The sequence below is a fragment of the Callithrix jacchus genome, chromosome 5 (genome assembly GCF_049354715.1).
Source record: "Callithrix jacchus isolate 240 chromosome 5, calJac240_pri, whole genome shotgun sequence".
Taxonomy (NCBI): domain Eukaryota; kingdom Metazoa; phylum Chordata; class Mammalia; order Primates; family Cebidae; genus Callithrix; species Callithrix jacchus.
The window spans coordinates 85090971-85109166 of NC_133506.1; the positions used below are offsets into that span (position 1 = coordinate 85090971).

Sequence of the window (18196 nt, forward strand, 5' to 3'; positions counted from 1 at the left end):
GTTTCTCTTAGCATGGTGTCAGGACACAGTAAGCATTCATTTATTTATTGAATGAATATTATTGCTCTCATCTCTATTCTGCTTCGTTGAAGATTTGTTTTTACTTAAGTTAATGGCAGAACAATGTGGCTCCATGTCTTATCAAAAATTAAAATGCTTCCCTCAGGTTGTGACTTTACTAGGCAAAATGGAACGTCTTCGGAGCTCTCTTCTTCATGCCAATATCTCTACTGCTCTTGATAGACACTTGGAGTCTATTCACATTGTACAGTCACGTAGAAAGGATGAAATTGTTAATGCTTCCAATCAGCAAAGGCAAGGAGTTCCTAGACGTCAAGATGACAGAGGTACAAATATTAATGCATATTCTTTTGATAAGTCAGTATGATAATTTAGGTATTGATGAAATCAGATTCTGAGGTTGAAAGGTTAGATTTCTAAAATTAACACTTATCTATAGAATAAATTGGTAAATAATCTCCACATTATTTACTCCAAAAGTATTTCCATTTTATTTTGTCTATTATAACTGTTTTAAGATAGTCTGTGTTCTCAAAGTATAGTCACTATCATACAAGTCAGAAATAAAGTATCAATACCTTTAAATATTTTAATGATAAAGGACAGGACTTTGAGTCAAGCAGTAACTATCTTTTTTTTTTTTAACAAAAATAATAGTTGGTCATTTAGTAGCAAGAGCCCTGGATTTTGTAAGATTTAACAGGCATTTAAATGGTATTTAATATGAAATGACCCTGAATGTTTCTTTTACAGATGTTTTTGCCCTTGCTTCAGCAATTAAAGAGATGTGTGTAGCTACTCGGAAAACACGCACTACCCTGTGGTGTGCACTGCAGATGACTTTGCCAAAAACAGCCAGTACAGCTGATGTGGTAAAGGCTTTACAAAATACAGTAAACTGTGAAGATAAAGTTCATGAAAGCATAAATAGTAGCAATCCAATGAACCAGAGAGGTGAAACAAACAAACATTAAGGAAATGCCAGCAGAAAGAATAAAAAGCTGATAAATATATCAAGACATGCTAAAAATTTTTTAATGAACTTGTCAAACTTTAGGTATGTTTTCTTTCAGATTTAAAGTTAATACCAATACCTTAATGAAGTCTAACTTCTATTTAAAAATCTTTCATATGAATCAGATACAGTTTTAAGTGAACTCAAAGGTACAGTTGACTACTCAGAGTTCTGAGTAGTCAGGTAACAAGTTTAAGTATATTAAGTATTTCCTAACAGCTAAAATATGCTTAAACCCATCTGTAGTGCAGGTAAATGCAAATGTGAAATTATTCTAGGAGATAAGTTTCATTTAGGTCTGTCTTAGTAAGTAGAATTCCAAATAATGAAACTAAGTAACTGTAACCCAATTATGGTTACAGTCTAGTAACCAAGACAAGTTTTGATTGTGATATAAAAGTGTTTTCCTTACAAAACTAGATAATACCTAGGGAACAAAGGAAAATATGGATAAACCCAATATTCGTGTAAAAATTTAATATTTAAAATACTACCTTATTTATAAATTTGAAATATTAACGCCTAAATATATGGAGGGAAATGCATCTGATTCTCCTGAATTAATGATAAAAGTGCCAGTGTAAAAACCATGCAAGTTACTGAATATAAAACCTGTTCAGATCATTTGTGTATATTCTTTAAAATTTAATTATATTATCAATTATTAAATGTTTCCCATTTTAAAGTTATTTAAATTGAATCATAAAACATTTCCTTTATCTGGATATTTTAGACTTGATGCAGTAACTAAAATAATGACTACTGTTTTAATACCCTTAGTTTGCTGCCTTTTATGAGGGTATCACGAAGTTCTAAGATGTATTTTTTTAAAGGTTAATCTTTAACTAGTTTATTTTGCAGTTGGTTAGTGTGTATTTTGTGTAGTTGTGTTCATTAGTTTGCTTCTGTATTTTTTTTAAACATTATTGAAAGCTTAGCTTTTTCTCTTTCTCATCACTTAGTATCTTTGTATGGAACTCGAGTAATTTATTCATTAATATGAAATGTTGGTATTATGTGACTCAGAAGATCTTGGGTTTTAACATTTCTCGCATGAGTTAAACTATAATGTACTGATGAAATTTAATTGAAATATCCTTGACTAGAAACACTGATGTTTTAAATGTTAGTGTTTTTCTTAGTTTTAGATATCCTGGTATTAAAAAAAAAAGTGTAATCATACCACATAAATTTTCTTTAGATGATGTGCAGAAGAAACTGATTGAGAATGCAGGAATAACTGTAGGGAGAAACATTTTGATCACTGATAAGCCTTAGAACTACCCAAATGAATTACTTTGAGGGTAGTCAAATAAAATAGATCACCTCACCACAGTCACTGCATAGAAAGTGGTTAAGTTTAACATAAGATATGTTGGATGTTATGAAAAAAATACTGTACCAAATTTAGTCTCTCAGGAAAAAAAATAAATTACTTTGTTGAAGACATTTGGTTTCGTTTTTCTAAATTTATATTGGTTCTTAACCTTAAGAGTCACTCATATCAGAAAGTCAAATGAATTTCATTTAAGAACTTTTGCTAAATTTTAGATTTCATTAACACACAAGTAATAATGTTGGTTTATAAATCAGTGCCATTTAGATATCCATGGATCTAACCTGATCTCCTTAAAATAATGAAATTTTTGCTCTATCTTTATGCTAATCTAGGTAAACCAGCATAAAAATTTTAGAGATGCTTTTACATGATACTAGTCAGAAATGAAATACCAGTCCATTAATAAGAACCAAACACTTAACAAAATTCTTTGAAATATCACCCAATAGATAATTGGTTATCTATCAATTAATCATATCACCCAATAGATAATTTTTTTAATTAGTTGGTTGTCCCTTTCAATGGTATATCCTCTAACGGATGGTTCTTATGTACTTGTACTTCTGAATTACAACGTATGAAAACATTACAAAATTTTTACAAAACTTGCAGTGAAACGTAAAACTGATGCTCCCACCATTTCTAATCCAAAAGAACTTGGTGTACTCATTTTTTTAATGGAAAAAGCAAAATTACCTTGAGTTATTATCAGTGTCCTCACTTGAATAATCTGCTACTATAAAGTTTTAGAGGGCTGGGAATTTATGACTGAAATCCAAATCTGGCCTAAAACTCAATCTTACCATTGAAGATATGGTTGTTTAAAATTTGCCCTTTGTAATACTGAACATTTTAGATGTAAAGGATTTATCAGCACCTGAGTCAAATGGATAACCAAACTCAAAGCCTACTGAGCTAATCCTTTTTTTTCTGTTTAAGCATTAGTTTGAGAGTATACTTAACTGTGACTTACATAGTAGAGTCCCAGAAAAAAGAACTAACAAATTGAAACAAGTCCTTCAGGGGTCCATGGATATAACCTGACTCCTTCAGAGACAAAGATCAAGGTGAGAACAACCCAAAATCCCAAAATAAGGATTACTAAATTAAAATAGGCTCTATCATACCCTATTGCTACCAAAAAAGGACTAAGACTCTAACAGCACTTCAAAGGACTTCAAAGCCATTTTCCTGATGTTCCCACAAAAAAAAATGCTAATCTTTCTGATCTAATTCCTTCACAGAAAGGAAAATTGAGAAAGATAATTAATGGATTCCAGGAAGAGGTTCTACTAGTGGAATATACATTATAGGGCTTATCAAAGCACAAAATAAAAATGAACACATTCCTAAGTAACTACTCACACATATTTCATTTCCATGGGTAGGTTAGAAGGAATGAAAATAAGTCAGAAGATAGCAATTTAAATAAGGTTTATTTTTTTTAAAGGTGGTTATTTTTATTTTTTGCAATGCCACGGTTATAGGAGTATATGAAGAGGTAACACATCTCCTTTTCCTTAACCATGCTTTTTTTTTTTTTAACCTTCACACAAAGGTAAAAGTTTTTGTTAATCTCATAGTTAATGGTATAAAACAGAGGTCGGCAGACTTTTCCTCCAACGGGCCAGGCCAGGTAGTAAATATTTTAGGTTTTGCAGACCACTTATTTTTTCTTTTATAACTCTAAAAATGTAAACATCATTTTTAGTTTGCACCATACAAAAACAGACTGAGCCAAATTTGGCCCGTGGGCAGTAGTTTGCCAACCTCTGGTATAATATATCTACTTTGTTTTGTCAGAGAAATTGCTGTCTTTAGGCTTCTAGACTGTCTGCTGCCTGAAGTCAAGTAGGGAAGGGACTTATTTACAATTTAATGTGGTTTGTGACAAAAGTAGAAATGGAGAGCTTCTATTCACTTTTGACTTTCCCAGTTTTTCCATTCACTCATTCATTCAATAAATGTGTTGAGTATCTAATATGTATACTCTTAAATATCCTGGTGTTAGGCCGGGCGTGGTGGCTCATGCCTATAATCCCAGCACTTTGGGATGCCGAGGCAGGTGGATCACGAGGTCAAGATATCGAGACCATCCTGGTCAACGTGGTGAAACCCCGTCTCTACTAAAAATACAAAAATTTAGCTGGGCATGGTGGTGCGTGCCTGTAGTCCCAGCTACTCGGGAGGCTGAGGCAGGAGAATTGCTTGAAGGAGGCGGAGGTTGCGGTGAGCCGAGATCGTGCCATTGCACTCCAGTCTGGGTAACAACAGCGAAACTCCGTCTCAAAAAAAAAAATATCCTGGTGTTAGCAGAGATTTCCAGTGTTTCCTCCTTAAAAGGGTAATTTCTCCAGTTTCTCTAAATCAGGAATTACCACTTCTTAATACTCATGTCTTAGGGAAAAATCAGTATTAAAATCCCTACCAGGATTCAAGAGGATACATGATAATAAAAAATGAATCTAGCCAACAATGATATCCTTGTACCCAATGGTGACACATCCTTAAAATATCACAGCCTAGATGAGGAAAAATATGTAACTATCTCTATTTTAAAAGATACCTCTTTTCCTCCCATAGGCTGAAACTTAAAAAAAAAAAAAAAATTTAGAACATCCCCCAAATAATTTCTTCCCATTTTCCTAGTTTTGCTGCCATATTAACATAAAATCTGAATCCAGATAGGGCTCTTTATTAGCGCTCTATTTCAGCCATAAAACACTACATTTACAGCTGAATACTGCCTCCAAAGCAATGTGCATGCCCATGTTTCATCTCCAGGAGGGATTGATAATGTTTCTGCTCCTGGATGAAAACTGTTACCTTTCTGAATCCTCCTGCTATTTATCCAAGGTGAGGGAAGACTTTTTTAAAGTGGCCGAAAGGAGCACAGGACTTAAGTATTAAAATATAAAGGTGGCCCCTATTCCAGATCTTTGGTACAGTCATCAACTATATAATCTGATTTCCCACACCACCAAAACATAGCAAATTTTGTACTTAAAAGTGATTGTGATTTTCCTTTTGACCATATAAACAATAGGGGAAATGCCTTGGGAAACTACTTTGCAATGCACTCTCATTTCTCTTGAATACACAACCAGTTCTCCCTTTGATCAAGTTCATGGGGGGAAACAACAGAGCAAGCCAAGGTTATCGTTTTCGCTCCCCTCTCTGTGTCCTTTTCTTTTCTTTTTCCTTGCGCTCCTGCTTGGCTAGTTTATCTCTCTCCCTCTGCAGTTTGTCCTGTTCCTTCTTCCTTTGGGACTCATCCCGAAGCGAGTCTCGCTCCAGTTTTCGGGCATTAAGGACATCTTCCACATTGGTGTTTCGGAACAGAACTACAGGTGAGTTAAGGGATTACAGGTCACACAGATCACACTACTGCTGTCTTTCCTCATTCTAGCTATCCTCTCACCACCTGCTGAGTCCTGAAAGGTCTCTACCTATTTCTAGCCTTTAAAAAAAATGCTTATGTTTATCCTTGATCTAACAGAGAAATCCTTAAAGCTATATTACAAATGTTTTAAAATGTCCTTGGGAATAAAACTCTCATTCAGATTTCTCTAAATCTGAATTTTAAAATATTTTCTCAAAAAAAATAAGTATTTCATTGAAATGAAATTTCATTCTAGAATAAGTACTTACATCATTCAGTGGCAGAATATTAGATAATCTAGGCTAGTTTTGGTGAACAGAGTAGTAATGTAACATGCCAAATGTTTGTGTACTTGGCACTGTTAAATGCCTGAAGTGTTAAATAAGATGTTTAACCTTATTAAACTTCATCAATTTGCTTTTGTTCCTAGACTACCAAAGCTTAAGTGAAAACCATGTTCTAATAACCATAAACACTGGACGTATGAGATAGAAAATGAGAGGCCAGGTGCCATGGCTCACACCTATAATCCCAGCACTTTGGGAGGCAGATTCAGGCAGATCGCAAGGTCAAGAGATGGAGACCATCCTGGCCAACATGGTCAAACCCTGTCTCTACTAAAAATATAAAGATTAGCTGGGTGTGGTGGCACACACCTGTAGTCCCAGCTACTCGGGAAGTTGAGGCAGTAGAATCACTTGAACCCGGGAGGCAGAGGTTGCAGTGAGCTGAGACCACGCCACTGAACTCCAACCTGGGCAACAAGAGCAAGACTCCGTCTCAAAAAAATAAATAAATAAAATGAAAATAAGTTTAACAGCAGTTAGAAAATACCCAACCAGGCCGGGCGCGGTAGCTCACACCCGTAATCCTAACACTGTGAGAGGCTGAGGTGGGTGGATCACCTGAGATCAGAAGTTCAACACCAGCCTGGCCAACACGGTGAAACCTGTCTACTAAAAATACAAAAATTTGCCAGGTGTGGTGGCACACACCTGTAATCCCAGCTACGTGGGAGGCTGAGGCAGGAGAATTGCTTAAATCTAGGAGACAGAAGTTGCAGTGAGCCTAGATAGTACCACTGCACTCCAGCCTTTCCAGCCTGGGCTACAGAATGAGACTCTGTCTCCAAAAAAAAAAAAAAAAAAAAGAAAGAAAGAAAGAAAAGAAAATACCCAACCAAAAACTTTACCCCTTATTTCTTATGACTTTAGAAACAAAACCTGTTAAAACCAGATAAGGTCTTCTCCTGAGTTAGCAGGACTACAAACAGATGTGTATCGCAAAGCCTGGCTAATTTAAATTTTTTTTTTTTTAATAGTAGTCAGGGTCTCGCTATGCTGCCAGGCTGGTCTTGAACTCCTGGCCTCAAGTGATCCTCCCATCCCAGCCTCCCAAAGTGCTGGAATTATAGGTATGAGTCCTTGTGCCCAGCCATCAGCATATATGTTTCAATATGTCCACATGTGTTTGTGTTCTCTCTCTGACAAATTATAAAATTTTTGAGGAGAAGATAAAATTTCAACATTATTTTATTTATTATTTTTTGAGACAAGGTCTCACTCCCATCGCCCAGGCCAGAGTGTAGTGGCAAGATCTTGACTCACTGCAGGCTGGACTTCCTGGGCTCAGGTGATTCTCCCACCTCTGCCTCCCAAGTATCAGGGACTATGACTATAGGCACATGCCACCACACCTGGCTAATGTTTTGTACTTTTTAAGTAGAGACAGGGTTTCACCATGTTGCCCAGACTGGTCTCGAACTCCACCTGTCTCGGCCTCCCAAAGTGCCAGGACTACAGGTGTAAGCCACCGTGCCTGGCCTCAATATTATTTTAATTTTCTCCATAATGCTGGGCAACTCAGAGATACATACAGGGAGTATAGATTTTTATTTTCCCTTAGAAATCTTTCCTTCAAGCCAATCCCTTTACAGTACTTGTTAACTTGTTTTCTTTGGGGAAAGTTCTTGCTAAATTGGCTATATAGGGCTGTCCTAGGAATGGGGTTCCCAATGTTGGCATGACATGAGTTCCTGAAGGTAAAGGGGAGCCACCAGCAATGACAGCAAAATAAAAACCGATCTCAAGAAGACTCTATGGAGAAACACACGGGGAGGGACCCAGAAGGATACATTTGTCAGAACCAATGTTCATTGTGGTAGCTCCTGAATCATCCTCATCTGCTACAGTGAGAGATGTTAAGGAAAGTCAGATGGAAAACAAAAACTTGGCATATCCCAATCTACATTAGAAAACATTCAGTAGACTGGTAAGTAGGAAAAGCACACTGAATGGAGGGAGCACATTGTCAGGGATATGACGATAAACCCAGGAGATTCATCTTATATTTTCTTGGAGGTTGAAAAGAAACTCAAGTTGGTCTCGGTGGATTGCCACATTACCTGGAAACCAGATGACCTCTAAAACAGTGGTTCTCAAAGTGTGGTTCACAAAACCCCCAGGAATATATTAAAAATACACATTCTTTGGACCTATACCAAACCTACTAAATCAGAAATCCTGTGGGTGACGCCCAGCAATCTGTGCTTTAACAAGTCCTCATGAGAACCATTGCTTTAAAAGTTCTTTTCTAGCCCAAGATGAGAAATTTTGTCACCAGAACCATAGCTCTGCCAACCCTGGCAAGAAATATCATAAGAAAAAATTAGAAGAGAAACTGGCTCCAAAAAGTCCAAGAATTCTTTCCTGAATTAGTGATTAGACAGCTGACATTTCTGGTATGATGTCCACTGCATAATATGCCACATACTTCATTCAGGTAGGCTCAGTAAGCAAAGCATTTCCTAAATATGAAATTCACAGGGAACTAAACCTACCCCTACTGGCAACACTTTCTTTTTGCACAGTTCCCACTCAAATTCCAGATTTATTCTGGTATTGCTTTGGGGGTTCAGCCTTACTTTTAACTACATGGTCACATAAGAACGAAAATATTCTAACTGCTCTAAATTGAGAAAATCTTTCAACCCAGAATACCCAGGTTCTAGCTGTGGTTTTGCCACTAATCCTCTGAATGCTTCTGATCACCCATTCATCTGTTGGTGTCTGTTTCCTCACTGACTGGGAAAGAATATAAAGATGAATTATACTTATGATACTACACTGTATAGAAAAGTATTATACAAATATAAAGAATCGCAGCTATATTGTATTTTCTGAAAGAATAATATAAATGAACTATTAAGACATTATTTGTTTTATGCCAAAGCTTTCAGGAATATACTGATTATGTGTTGAAAAATATAAGTCCACTAGCAACTAATCCAGTATCTCTCCTCATATCCACAAAGGGCCATAGATCACTGCCATTTTAGAGGGGAAAATTAAGCTACAGAGGGGGAATGGCAACTTGCTAAAAGGTCACTGTAAACCCACAAATATGTCTGGCTTGAGCTTGAGGGAATGGTGCTGAGACTCCAGAAAGGATATTCCTCTTCATCTGTCACATCAGCATACTGGGCCAGGAGGGCAGCTTTTCTCTGCTTCTCCTCTTCTGACACCATCCTCGGCTTTACCACAATTTGTGCCTGCTTCTCAATTAGGGTGGCGATGGCCTGTACTTCATCTGGGAGGTGGTGGAAGGAAGGAAGAACAAGGTTGTATGAGAGAGAACAAGCTCACTGAACCACTAGTCCACCCAGGCAGCACTTGTACTAAAGACATTGGCGTCTGCTACCTCCTTAGAGCCCTGTAGTTCAAAGGACATGGCTCAAGGGACGTTGAGAAAGGAAAGGAAAGGCCATGAAGGCCAAGCTTTGTATCCATCTTCAATCAGAGCAGCCCTGATTTTACTTGTTTTATATACTAACGTTCCGCTGCCTTCAAAAAAAAACAGTTGGAAAGCACTGCATTAGAACCACAAAAAACTAAGCCCCCAAACAGGCAACTTTCTCCCATGGCATCCCAAAAACCTAACCAGGAATCTAAAATCAACTTCAGCTGGTCCTATTCATGTTTCTGATTATACCAGGTGGAATTTTTTTTTTTTGAGACGAGTCTCACTCTGTCACCGAGGCTGGAGTGCGGTGGCGCAATCTCGGCTCAATGCAACCTCCACCTCCTGGGTTCAAGCGATTCTCCTGCCTCAGCCTCCTGAGTAGCTGGGACTACAGGCACATGCCACCACACCCAGCTAATTTTTTTTGTATTTTTAGTAGAGACAGGGTTTCACCGTGTTAGCCAGGATGGTCTCAATCTCTTGACCTGGTGATACGCCCGTCTCGGCCTCCCAAAGTGCTGGCATTACAGGTGTGAGCCACTGCACCTGGCCAGAATTCTTAGATTAAGAATACTTTGCCTAATTTCAAGAAGGAGATGTTAAGAAAAAAAGAAAAAGAATATTGTGCCATACTATAAAATCAACTAGTAAGTTCTCCATTCTCAAGAAAAGGAAGCAATAGTGTAAAGTAGTAGTTCTCACGCTTGGCTGCACTTTAGAATCACCTACAGGAGCTTTTAAAAAATACAAATATGGGCCCCAACCCAAGTACATTAAGTAATTCTAATATATAGCCAAAACTGAGAACCAACAGTGTACAGAGTTTAGAATCTTTCCAAATTTGGCTTTTATGATTTGAGTTTTCTGCAGCTAATTTATCATCTTATTGGTGAATATATTAGCCCATTTCTCTTCCATTTTAAAAGGTAAAGTGTTTAGCTGAATAAAGCCAAATACCAACCATAGTTTGTGTTATGAAATGACAACATGAGTAGGGCACAGTAGTTCAAGCCTATAATCCCAGCACATTGGGAGGCTGCGGTGGGCAGATCACATGAGGTTAGGAGTTCAAGACCAACCTGATCAACATGGTGAAACCCTGACTCTACTAAAAAACACAAAAATTAGCCAGGCATGTGGCATGTACCTGCAGTCCCAGCACTCAGGAGGCTGAGGCACTAGAATCGCTTGAACCTGGGAGGCAGCAGTTACAGTGTGTCACTGCACTCCAGCCTGGGTGACACACTGAGACTCTGTCCCCAAAAAAATAAAAATAAAAAAAGACAACATGAGAAAAGTAGAAGTGGTAAAAATATAGTTGACCCCATGCCTGCAATGCCAATCTACAAGAAACAGTGGAAAGAAGATGAAAAAAAGTAAAAAACCACAATGAAGATAACTGGTCACTTGAAATGGAAAAATGCAAAAAGAGAAAAGGAAGTCAATGTTTAGTAAAGAGTTAACGCAGGCTGCTGGGTGTTTGCCAGTGTGCACTATCTTAGGGAAAATGAGCATCCAAGGGGAAAATGAAAAGACCTTTCCCTAACAGCTATACAGTCAAGGCTGCCAGAAAAGGCTCTGGAGGTTAAACATAGAAACTCTGACTCTACCTTCTTTTTTCACTTTGGTGACAACATTCTGAGTTTCTGACCATCGTTCCACAATCTCCTTGCAGATATTAAGCAGGGAATCTTCTTCCTAGTTGAAAAAGCAGACCAATTAATTTCCTGAGGGAGCCCTCAAAAACAATAGCAACCTCAAAGAAGCCCAAGCAGAAGGCATAGCTCTCCTTGCTGTGAAATTATGGAAGGATCTGGGAGCCACAATAGAGTATGTTTCTCTTCTGAAGCTCTGGGCACAGAACTAATCCTGTTTATGTGTCCCAGAAGCCACACCTCCTACATCAAGAATAGCCACTCCACCCTGACAAGCTCCAAGGGAAGATTCATCCCAACTCAAGGTAGCCTTCCTCATTCTCTCTTAAAATACTTTATTTATTTTATTTTTAATTGACAATAACTGTATATATAATATATATGTAGGGTTCCCTGTGATGTCTCCATATATGTTCACATTTTTTTGATGATGAAAACATTTAAGGCCGGGTGCAGTGGCTCATGCCTGTAATCCCAGCACTTTGGGAGGCTGAGGCAGGCACATCACCTGAAGTCAGGAGTTCAAGAACCAGCCTGGCCAACATGGTGAAACACCTTCTCTACTAAAACCACAAAAATTAGCTGAGTATGGTGGCACACGCCTGTAATCACAGCTACTCAGGAGGCTGAGACACAAGAATAGCTTGAACCTAGGAGGCAGAGGTTGCAGTGAGCCCAGATTGCACCATTGCACTCCAGTTTGGGCAACAGAGTGAAACTCCACCTCAAAAAAAAAAAAGAAAGAAAGAAAAGAAAATATTTAAAATGCATTCTTTTAAATATTTATTAAAATATTTATGCATTTGTACTTTTAAATGTAGCAATTTTAAAGTACAAATGCATTATTATTACTTTTTAGAGACAGGGCCTCACTCTATTATCCAGGCTGGAGTGCAGTAGTACAATCACAGCTCACTGTAACCTCAAACTCCTGGGCTCAAGCAATCCTCCTGCTTCAGCCTCTCAAGTAGCTACAACTGCAGGCATGTGCAACCACACCTGGCTGAGTGTTTGCTTGTTTTTTTAAAAAAAAGATGTCTCCGGTGGCTCACGCCTGTAATCCTAGCACTTTGGGAGGCTGAGGTAGGTGGATCACCTGAGGTCAGGAGTTCAAGACCAGCCTGGCCATCATGGTGAAACCCCATCTTTAAAAATAAATAAATAAATAAATTTTTTAAATTAAAAAAAAAAAAAAAGATAGGGTCTCACTATCTTACCCATGCTGATCTCCAACTCCTGACCTCAAGCAATCCTCTCATCTTGGCTCCACAAAGGGTTGGTATTACAGGCCTGAGCCACCACACCCAGCTGATTATTTATTACTTATTATAGTCACCATTCTATGCAACAGATCACTAAAGTATGTTCCTCCTCTCTAACTGCAATTTTTTACCTTTTGATCAACAATCTTCCCATTTCCCATCTAACTCCCCCAATTCTTTTGGACCAAAAACCTGTTGCCTAAGTCAAAACTGCTCTGTGAAATATTCTTTTGCTGATATATACGATTCAGAACATTCCCTTAGGTTATCAATTTTCAAGCTAATTCATATCCATTAGCTTGATGACAAATAATAAAGAGGAGATACAGCTGGGCGCGGTGGATCATGCCTGTAATCCCAGCACTTTGGGAGGCTGAGGCAGGTAGATCACGAGGTCAGGAGTTCGAGACCAGCCTGGCCAATATGGTGAAACCCTGTCTCTACTAAAAATACAAAAATTAGCTGGGCGTGGTGGCGGCTGCCTGTAATCCCAGCTACTCGGGAGGCTGAGGTAGAAGAATAGCCTGAACCTAGGAGGCGGAAGTTGCAATGAGCTGAGATTGTGCCACTGCACTCCAGCCTGGGTGACAGAGCAAGACTCTGTCTCACGAAAAATAATAATAATAATATAAAAATAAATAAATAAAGAGGAGATACATGAATAAATGGTCTCTTGTTCAACCATCCCAATGTCCATTTTACAGAAGTATACATATTCTGCATACCAACCAATCTCCCTCCCCAGCATAGTATAACAAAAACCTTGTCTTTGGTGTTAGAGATACTTAAGTTCAAATCCCAGATCTGTGAAGAAGTTTCTTAATTTTCTGATCTTTACATCCTCTCAGGACTCTAGTGAAGATAAATGAAAATGTATATAAGTGCCTACCCTACTTGTCAAAGAACAAGCGTTTAGTAAACTAAGGATGAGCCCTTCCCTCCATCTTCATTATGGCTGCACTCCCCACTTTCACATTCTACCCCTCAGGGCAAGCTGTCAGAATTCACATTTATAAAGCGTTTACCATGTGCCAGGCACTGTTCTAAAAGCTTTACATGAGAACTCTCAATTCTTAAAATAATGCCATTAAGTACTGTTTTACTCTCAATTTACAGAAGAGGAAACGAAAGCACAGAGGTTAATTACCTTGCCCAAGGTCTTACAAATAATAATGGATTAAACACAATTTGAACACCAGCAGTCTCGCTTATAGCCCATGTTCTTAACAATTATATCTGCCATCTCCCAAAGAAAAGTGAAGCGTCAGAACACACTTATTACATATATCCTTATTTTGTACCCAATAAAGGATTACTTCCTCTACCCTGCATCCTTTTAGCATATATGCTAGACACACAGAACTTCCTGTTTCAATAATTCATGGACCCCACCCCTGATACCCACAGCAAAAAAGCCAAGGGAGAGAAAAAGAAAAAAGGATGAGAAAGTGGTACAGCTCTTTTTAAATCCCCCACCAAAAGAAAACAAATGGCAGGAAAAGGAGCAAAAGAGGCAAAAGAAAAAGGGTACTCTTAGAGGACAAAGTGGTTTATTTCCTCAGTCTCCTCATCCAAATCAAAGTAGTTCAATCATCCACTCCTTCATTTATTTATCCAGAAGGAGCCTGCTATGTTCAAGGCACTAAGAGGAAAGCTTATCCTACTTAAAACTGCAACCCTCATTCCACTCTACTCCTGATCCTCTTACAATGCTCCTTCTTCCCTAGCACTTATCACTTTGTAACATATTATATAATTTACTGGTAATGGGGGCAGGAATTTCTATCTGTTTTGTTCCTTGAAGTACCCCAAGTACTTAGGGCAGTGCCCGGCATACAGTAATTAATCAATAAAAATTTGATAAATAGGCTGGGTGCAGTGGCTCAAGCCTGTAATCCCCGCAATTTGGGAGGCCGAGGCGGGCAGATGACGAGGTCAGGAGATCAAGACCATCCTGGTTAACACGATGAAACCCCATCTCTACTAAAAATACAAAAAATTAGCTGGGCATAGTGGTGGGTGCCTGTAGTCACTTGAACCAGGGAAGCAGAGGTTGCAGTGGGCCAAGATCACACCACTGCACTCCAGCCTGGGTGACAGAGCAAGACTCTGTCTTAAAAAAAAAAAAAAAAAAAAATTATAAATAAATCAATCAGCCAATGCAATTACTATTGAAAGGAACAGAAGAAGACAGAAAGCTTTTGTTTACTGTTATTTGCTCCTACTATATGCCACTGTTCTTGAATTTTACCTCAGATTATTGCTAACTTCTTAATTCCTCATATTAAATCCTAGCCAAAGCCAGGCACAGAGGCTCACATCTGTAATCCCAGCACTTTGGGAGGCCAAGCAGAAGAATCTCTTGAGCCCAACAGTGTAAGACCAGCCTGGGCAACATGGCAAAACCTTGTCTCTACAAAAAAAAAATTTTTTTAGCTAGGCATGGCTAGGCATGGTGGCTCACACCTATAGTCTCAGCACTTTGGGAGCCTGAGGTGGGTGGATCGCTTGACGTCAGGAGTTTGAGACCAGCCTGGCCAACATGGCGAAATGCTGTCTCTACTAAAAATATAAAAATTAGCCAGGCATGGTGGTCCATGCCTGAAATCCCAGCTACTTGAAAGGCTGAGAGACAAGAATCACTTGAACCTGGGAGGCAGAGGTTACAGTGAGCAGAGATCTTGACTCTTCACTCCAGCCTGGGTGATGAAGTGGGACTCTGTCTCAAAAAATAAAACATAAAACATAAAAAAAAATTTAGCCAGGCATGATATGTGATGGCAGGTGACTGCAGTCCTAGCTACTTGGGAGGCTAAGGTGGGGAGGATTGCTTGAGTCCATCTGTTCAAGGCTACAGTGAGCTATAATCACATTGCAGTAACATAGTGAGACTGTCTCTTTAAAAAAAAAAAAGGCAAACTAATGTCTGCCTTTATCAACAGGAACATAGCTCCAAATAATGATGGACTGATCAAGAAGTTGGTACCAAGAAGTATCAAAGTTATTTTAACAGCTTCATGCAGTGTTTAGAAACTTGCCAGCCAGAAATAAAAACTAAGTTAAATTGCTTGCCTCCTACTCTTCCCCCAATAATATGTAATGTTGCGGTCCAAAAAAGAATTGATTCCACTGTCTTGTATTTCCAGTGAACTTCTGAGCTGCCTCACAAGCTGTGTTAAAGTTTTCCTATTTATAACCCAATCTTGCCAGAACAGGCTCTGGAACTCAAATGGGTTACTGCCAGAAAGATCTGGAACAGCTGCACTAGTGTTATATTTCAACCATGTACCCAATCTATGAACTGCTTCCACCAAATGTAAGTGGCTTTTTCCTAGCACTTGTTTCTGCCTTCACAAAACACTTTTGGTTTTGAAATGTTTTCTGCTTTCTACCCTTTAAAAAAAAAATGAGGTATTTATATGCATATTTATATCTATATACATTTATAGTACTTTTTTTCTTTGAGACAGGGTCTCACTCTATCACCTAAGCTGGACTGCAGTTGCACATTTACAGCTTACTGCAGCCTCAACCTCCTGGGCTCAAGTGATCCTCCCACTTTAGACTCCTGAGTAGCTGAGATTACAGATATGCACCAACACACCCAGCTTTTTTTTTTTTTTTTTTGTAGAGACAGGGTCTAGCTATTTGGCCAGTCTGGTCTGGAACTCTTGGCCTCAAGCAATCCTCCTGCCTTAGCCTCCCAAAGTGGTGAGATTACAAGCATAAGCCACTGTGCCCAATGGTATATTTTGATCCTCTTTATTACTAGCCTCCCGAGATTGATTTTAAGAATAATAAAGAACCCATTTTCCTGTTCATTATAATAAATGCCAGAGGATAAAGCCTTTGATGGACAGGCTTTATCCATCCATGTGATAAAGCCTTTGATGGCTCTCACAGTAGGTCAGGTATCCAGGATCTCCTCTAAACCATGAATGCAGAGACAACTCTAGCTTCTACAGTATTTAGTGATGATTCAAGTAAATTTTATTTTGGAACTTGTATTTAAAAGGAAACAGGCCGGGTATAGTGGCTCACGCCTGTAATCCAAGCACTTTGGAGGCCAAGGCAGGCAGATCACCTGAGGTCGGGAGTTCCAGCCTGACCAACAAGGTGAAACCCTGTCTTAAAAAAATAATAAATCATAAAATAAATAAAATAAAAGGAAAGGCGGTTGCAGTGAGCCGAGATGGCGCCATTGCACTACAGCCTGGGTAACAAGAGCGAAACTCCGTCTCAAAAAATAAATAAATAAAAGGAAAGGAAACAATTCGTTAGACAGCCACAGGCAGCACCTGTAACCAATTTAATCTGTAATAACCAGTCCAATAAGTATGTATGTTAGAGGTATGGGAAGTGAAGATGAAGGCAGCAGAAACGATCAGGTTGAAAAAAGTGGACATTTGGGTGACTTACTATGTAAACATAGCTTAAAGTACATATTTCTGAATTTAACTTGCTTCTAATGGGCTTTAACTTCCCACCACCAATGATTACGGTAAATACTGTAATGGATCAAGCACGAAGTTTGCTTCAGTTCTGTCTGGGCATGAAGACCTCTACCACCAGCTTACCTTTTATGGACTCTTACATCCAAAATAAGAATCAAAAGGACACTTCCTGTAGGCTTTTGTCATGGTGTTGCATAATATTCAGAAGACCGGAGAGACCAATGGGTGAAACAGGAGGATTTTATTACGGTGGCCACGGTCTGCTTTCTTTAAGGGTTACAGGTTTTGCAGTCAGGCTCTGTGCACGCGGTTAGGACTTTCCTAACGTGGGTGTTATAGCAATGGGGCATACCTGGGAACTGCCTTATAATAGGCACAGACCTCCCGAGAGCATTTTAATACCCCCAGTGAACACTGTAAACGGATGTAAATGAAGTTGGTCGTTAGATATTTATGACAACACTCCCATTCTGACATTTCAGCGCCTTCGGAAGAACGCTCCTCAGCTCACCCACAAGCATCGGAGAGGGCCTTGTCCCCAAGAATACGAGAAAGCCATTCCTCTCCAAGTACCTGCAACCTTCAGGCTTCCCACCTGGTTGGGGAGCAACCTCCTTCCCCCGCTGCCCAGGTGTCAGAGGAGTATACCTCTCCCAGGTGAGACCACTGAGCCTCCGGGATACCAGGTAGGGGACAGAGAGTGCAAAGTACTGACAGATCCTCATATACTGACCAGAGGATGAAGGAATGTGTCTAGGCTACTTACCAGGAAAGCAGAGAGGATCCCCTGCAGAGCGTCCAGCTTCTCTTCTTCCTCCTCCTCTTGCAGGACACCCAAGATGTAGGCTCCGTAAACGGCTCGGTCCACTCCCAGTGCCTCCAACCGTCCGTCCAGCCAGGAGTCAAAGCCGCCGCCTCCGCCATCGCCTTCGCCAGGGACTACCGCGGTCACTTCGCTGGGCGCCGCCATTTTGGGGTCAGGGTCCTGCCAGCCCCTGGGGCGCCTACCGCAGTGCCTGACGGGCCGCGCCACAGGCCCACCGCGCCTGCCTGTAGAGGGAGCCCCGGCCCGTAAGTGCGGAGCTCTGAACCACGGGCTGCAGGTACCTGGCGGCTTGAGAGTTTTGTGCTTTCTAGATGAAGCGCGTCTTCGCCTAGGTGCGGTCGCGGGATCTCAAAAGATCCTTGGCATGTGAGTTTTTTTTTTTCCCCCAAGAACAACGGTATTTAATTGTAAAATCTCCACTCCCTGAGGGTATGTTTTCAGGTCTGGGTGACTAATAAGACTGGGAAACGAGGGAGGGCAAGATGGCCCTGTGCTTCCCCT

The 18196-nt window shown here is 39.7% G+C and overlaps 2 protein-coding genes across 8 annotated transcripts in view; one reads left to right on the top strand and one right to left on the bottom strand.

Annotated features, from left to right (window-relative positions):
- MEIOC (meiosis specific with coiled-coil domain) overlaps positions 1-18196 on the top strand; it is a 38173-nt gene that overhangs the window by 16404 nt on the left and 3573 nt on the right. For 6 of the 7 annotated variants that reach the window (XM_078373305.1, XM_017972420.5, XM_078373304.1 and 3 more), the window contains 2 exons: positions 167-347; positions 775-18061. In XM_078373305.1, coding sequence (XP_078229431.1) covers positions 167-347; positions 775-995 — 402 coding nt within the window. In that variant the 3' untranslated portion in view covers positions 996-18061. The remainder of the gene's footprint in view (positions 1-166; positions 348-774; positions 18062-18196) is intronic. The other variant, XM_078373302.1, reaches the window with a different exon arrangement.
- On the bottom strand, positions 3795-17866 carry CCDC43 (coiled-coil domain containing 43). The gene is made up of 5 exons (XM_002748079.7): positions 17636-17866; positions 11109-11196; positions 9210-9345; positions 7892-7947; positions 3795-5719 (listed from the first exon to the last, which is right to left on the bottom strand). The coding sequence occupies exons 1-5, from the start codon at positions 17837-17839 to the stop codon at positions 5532-5534; spliced, it is 672 nt and encodes a 223-aa protein (XP_002748125.1). The 5' UTR covers positions 17840-17866; the 3' UTR covers positions 3795-5531.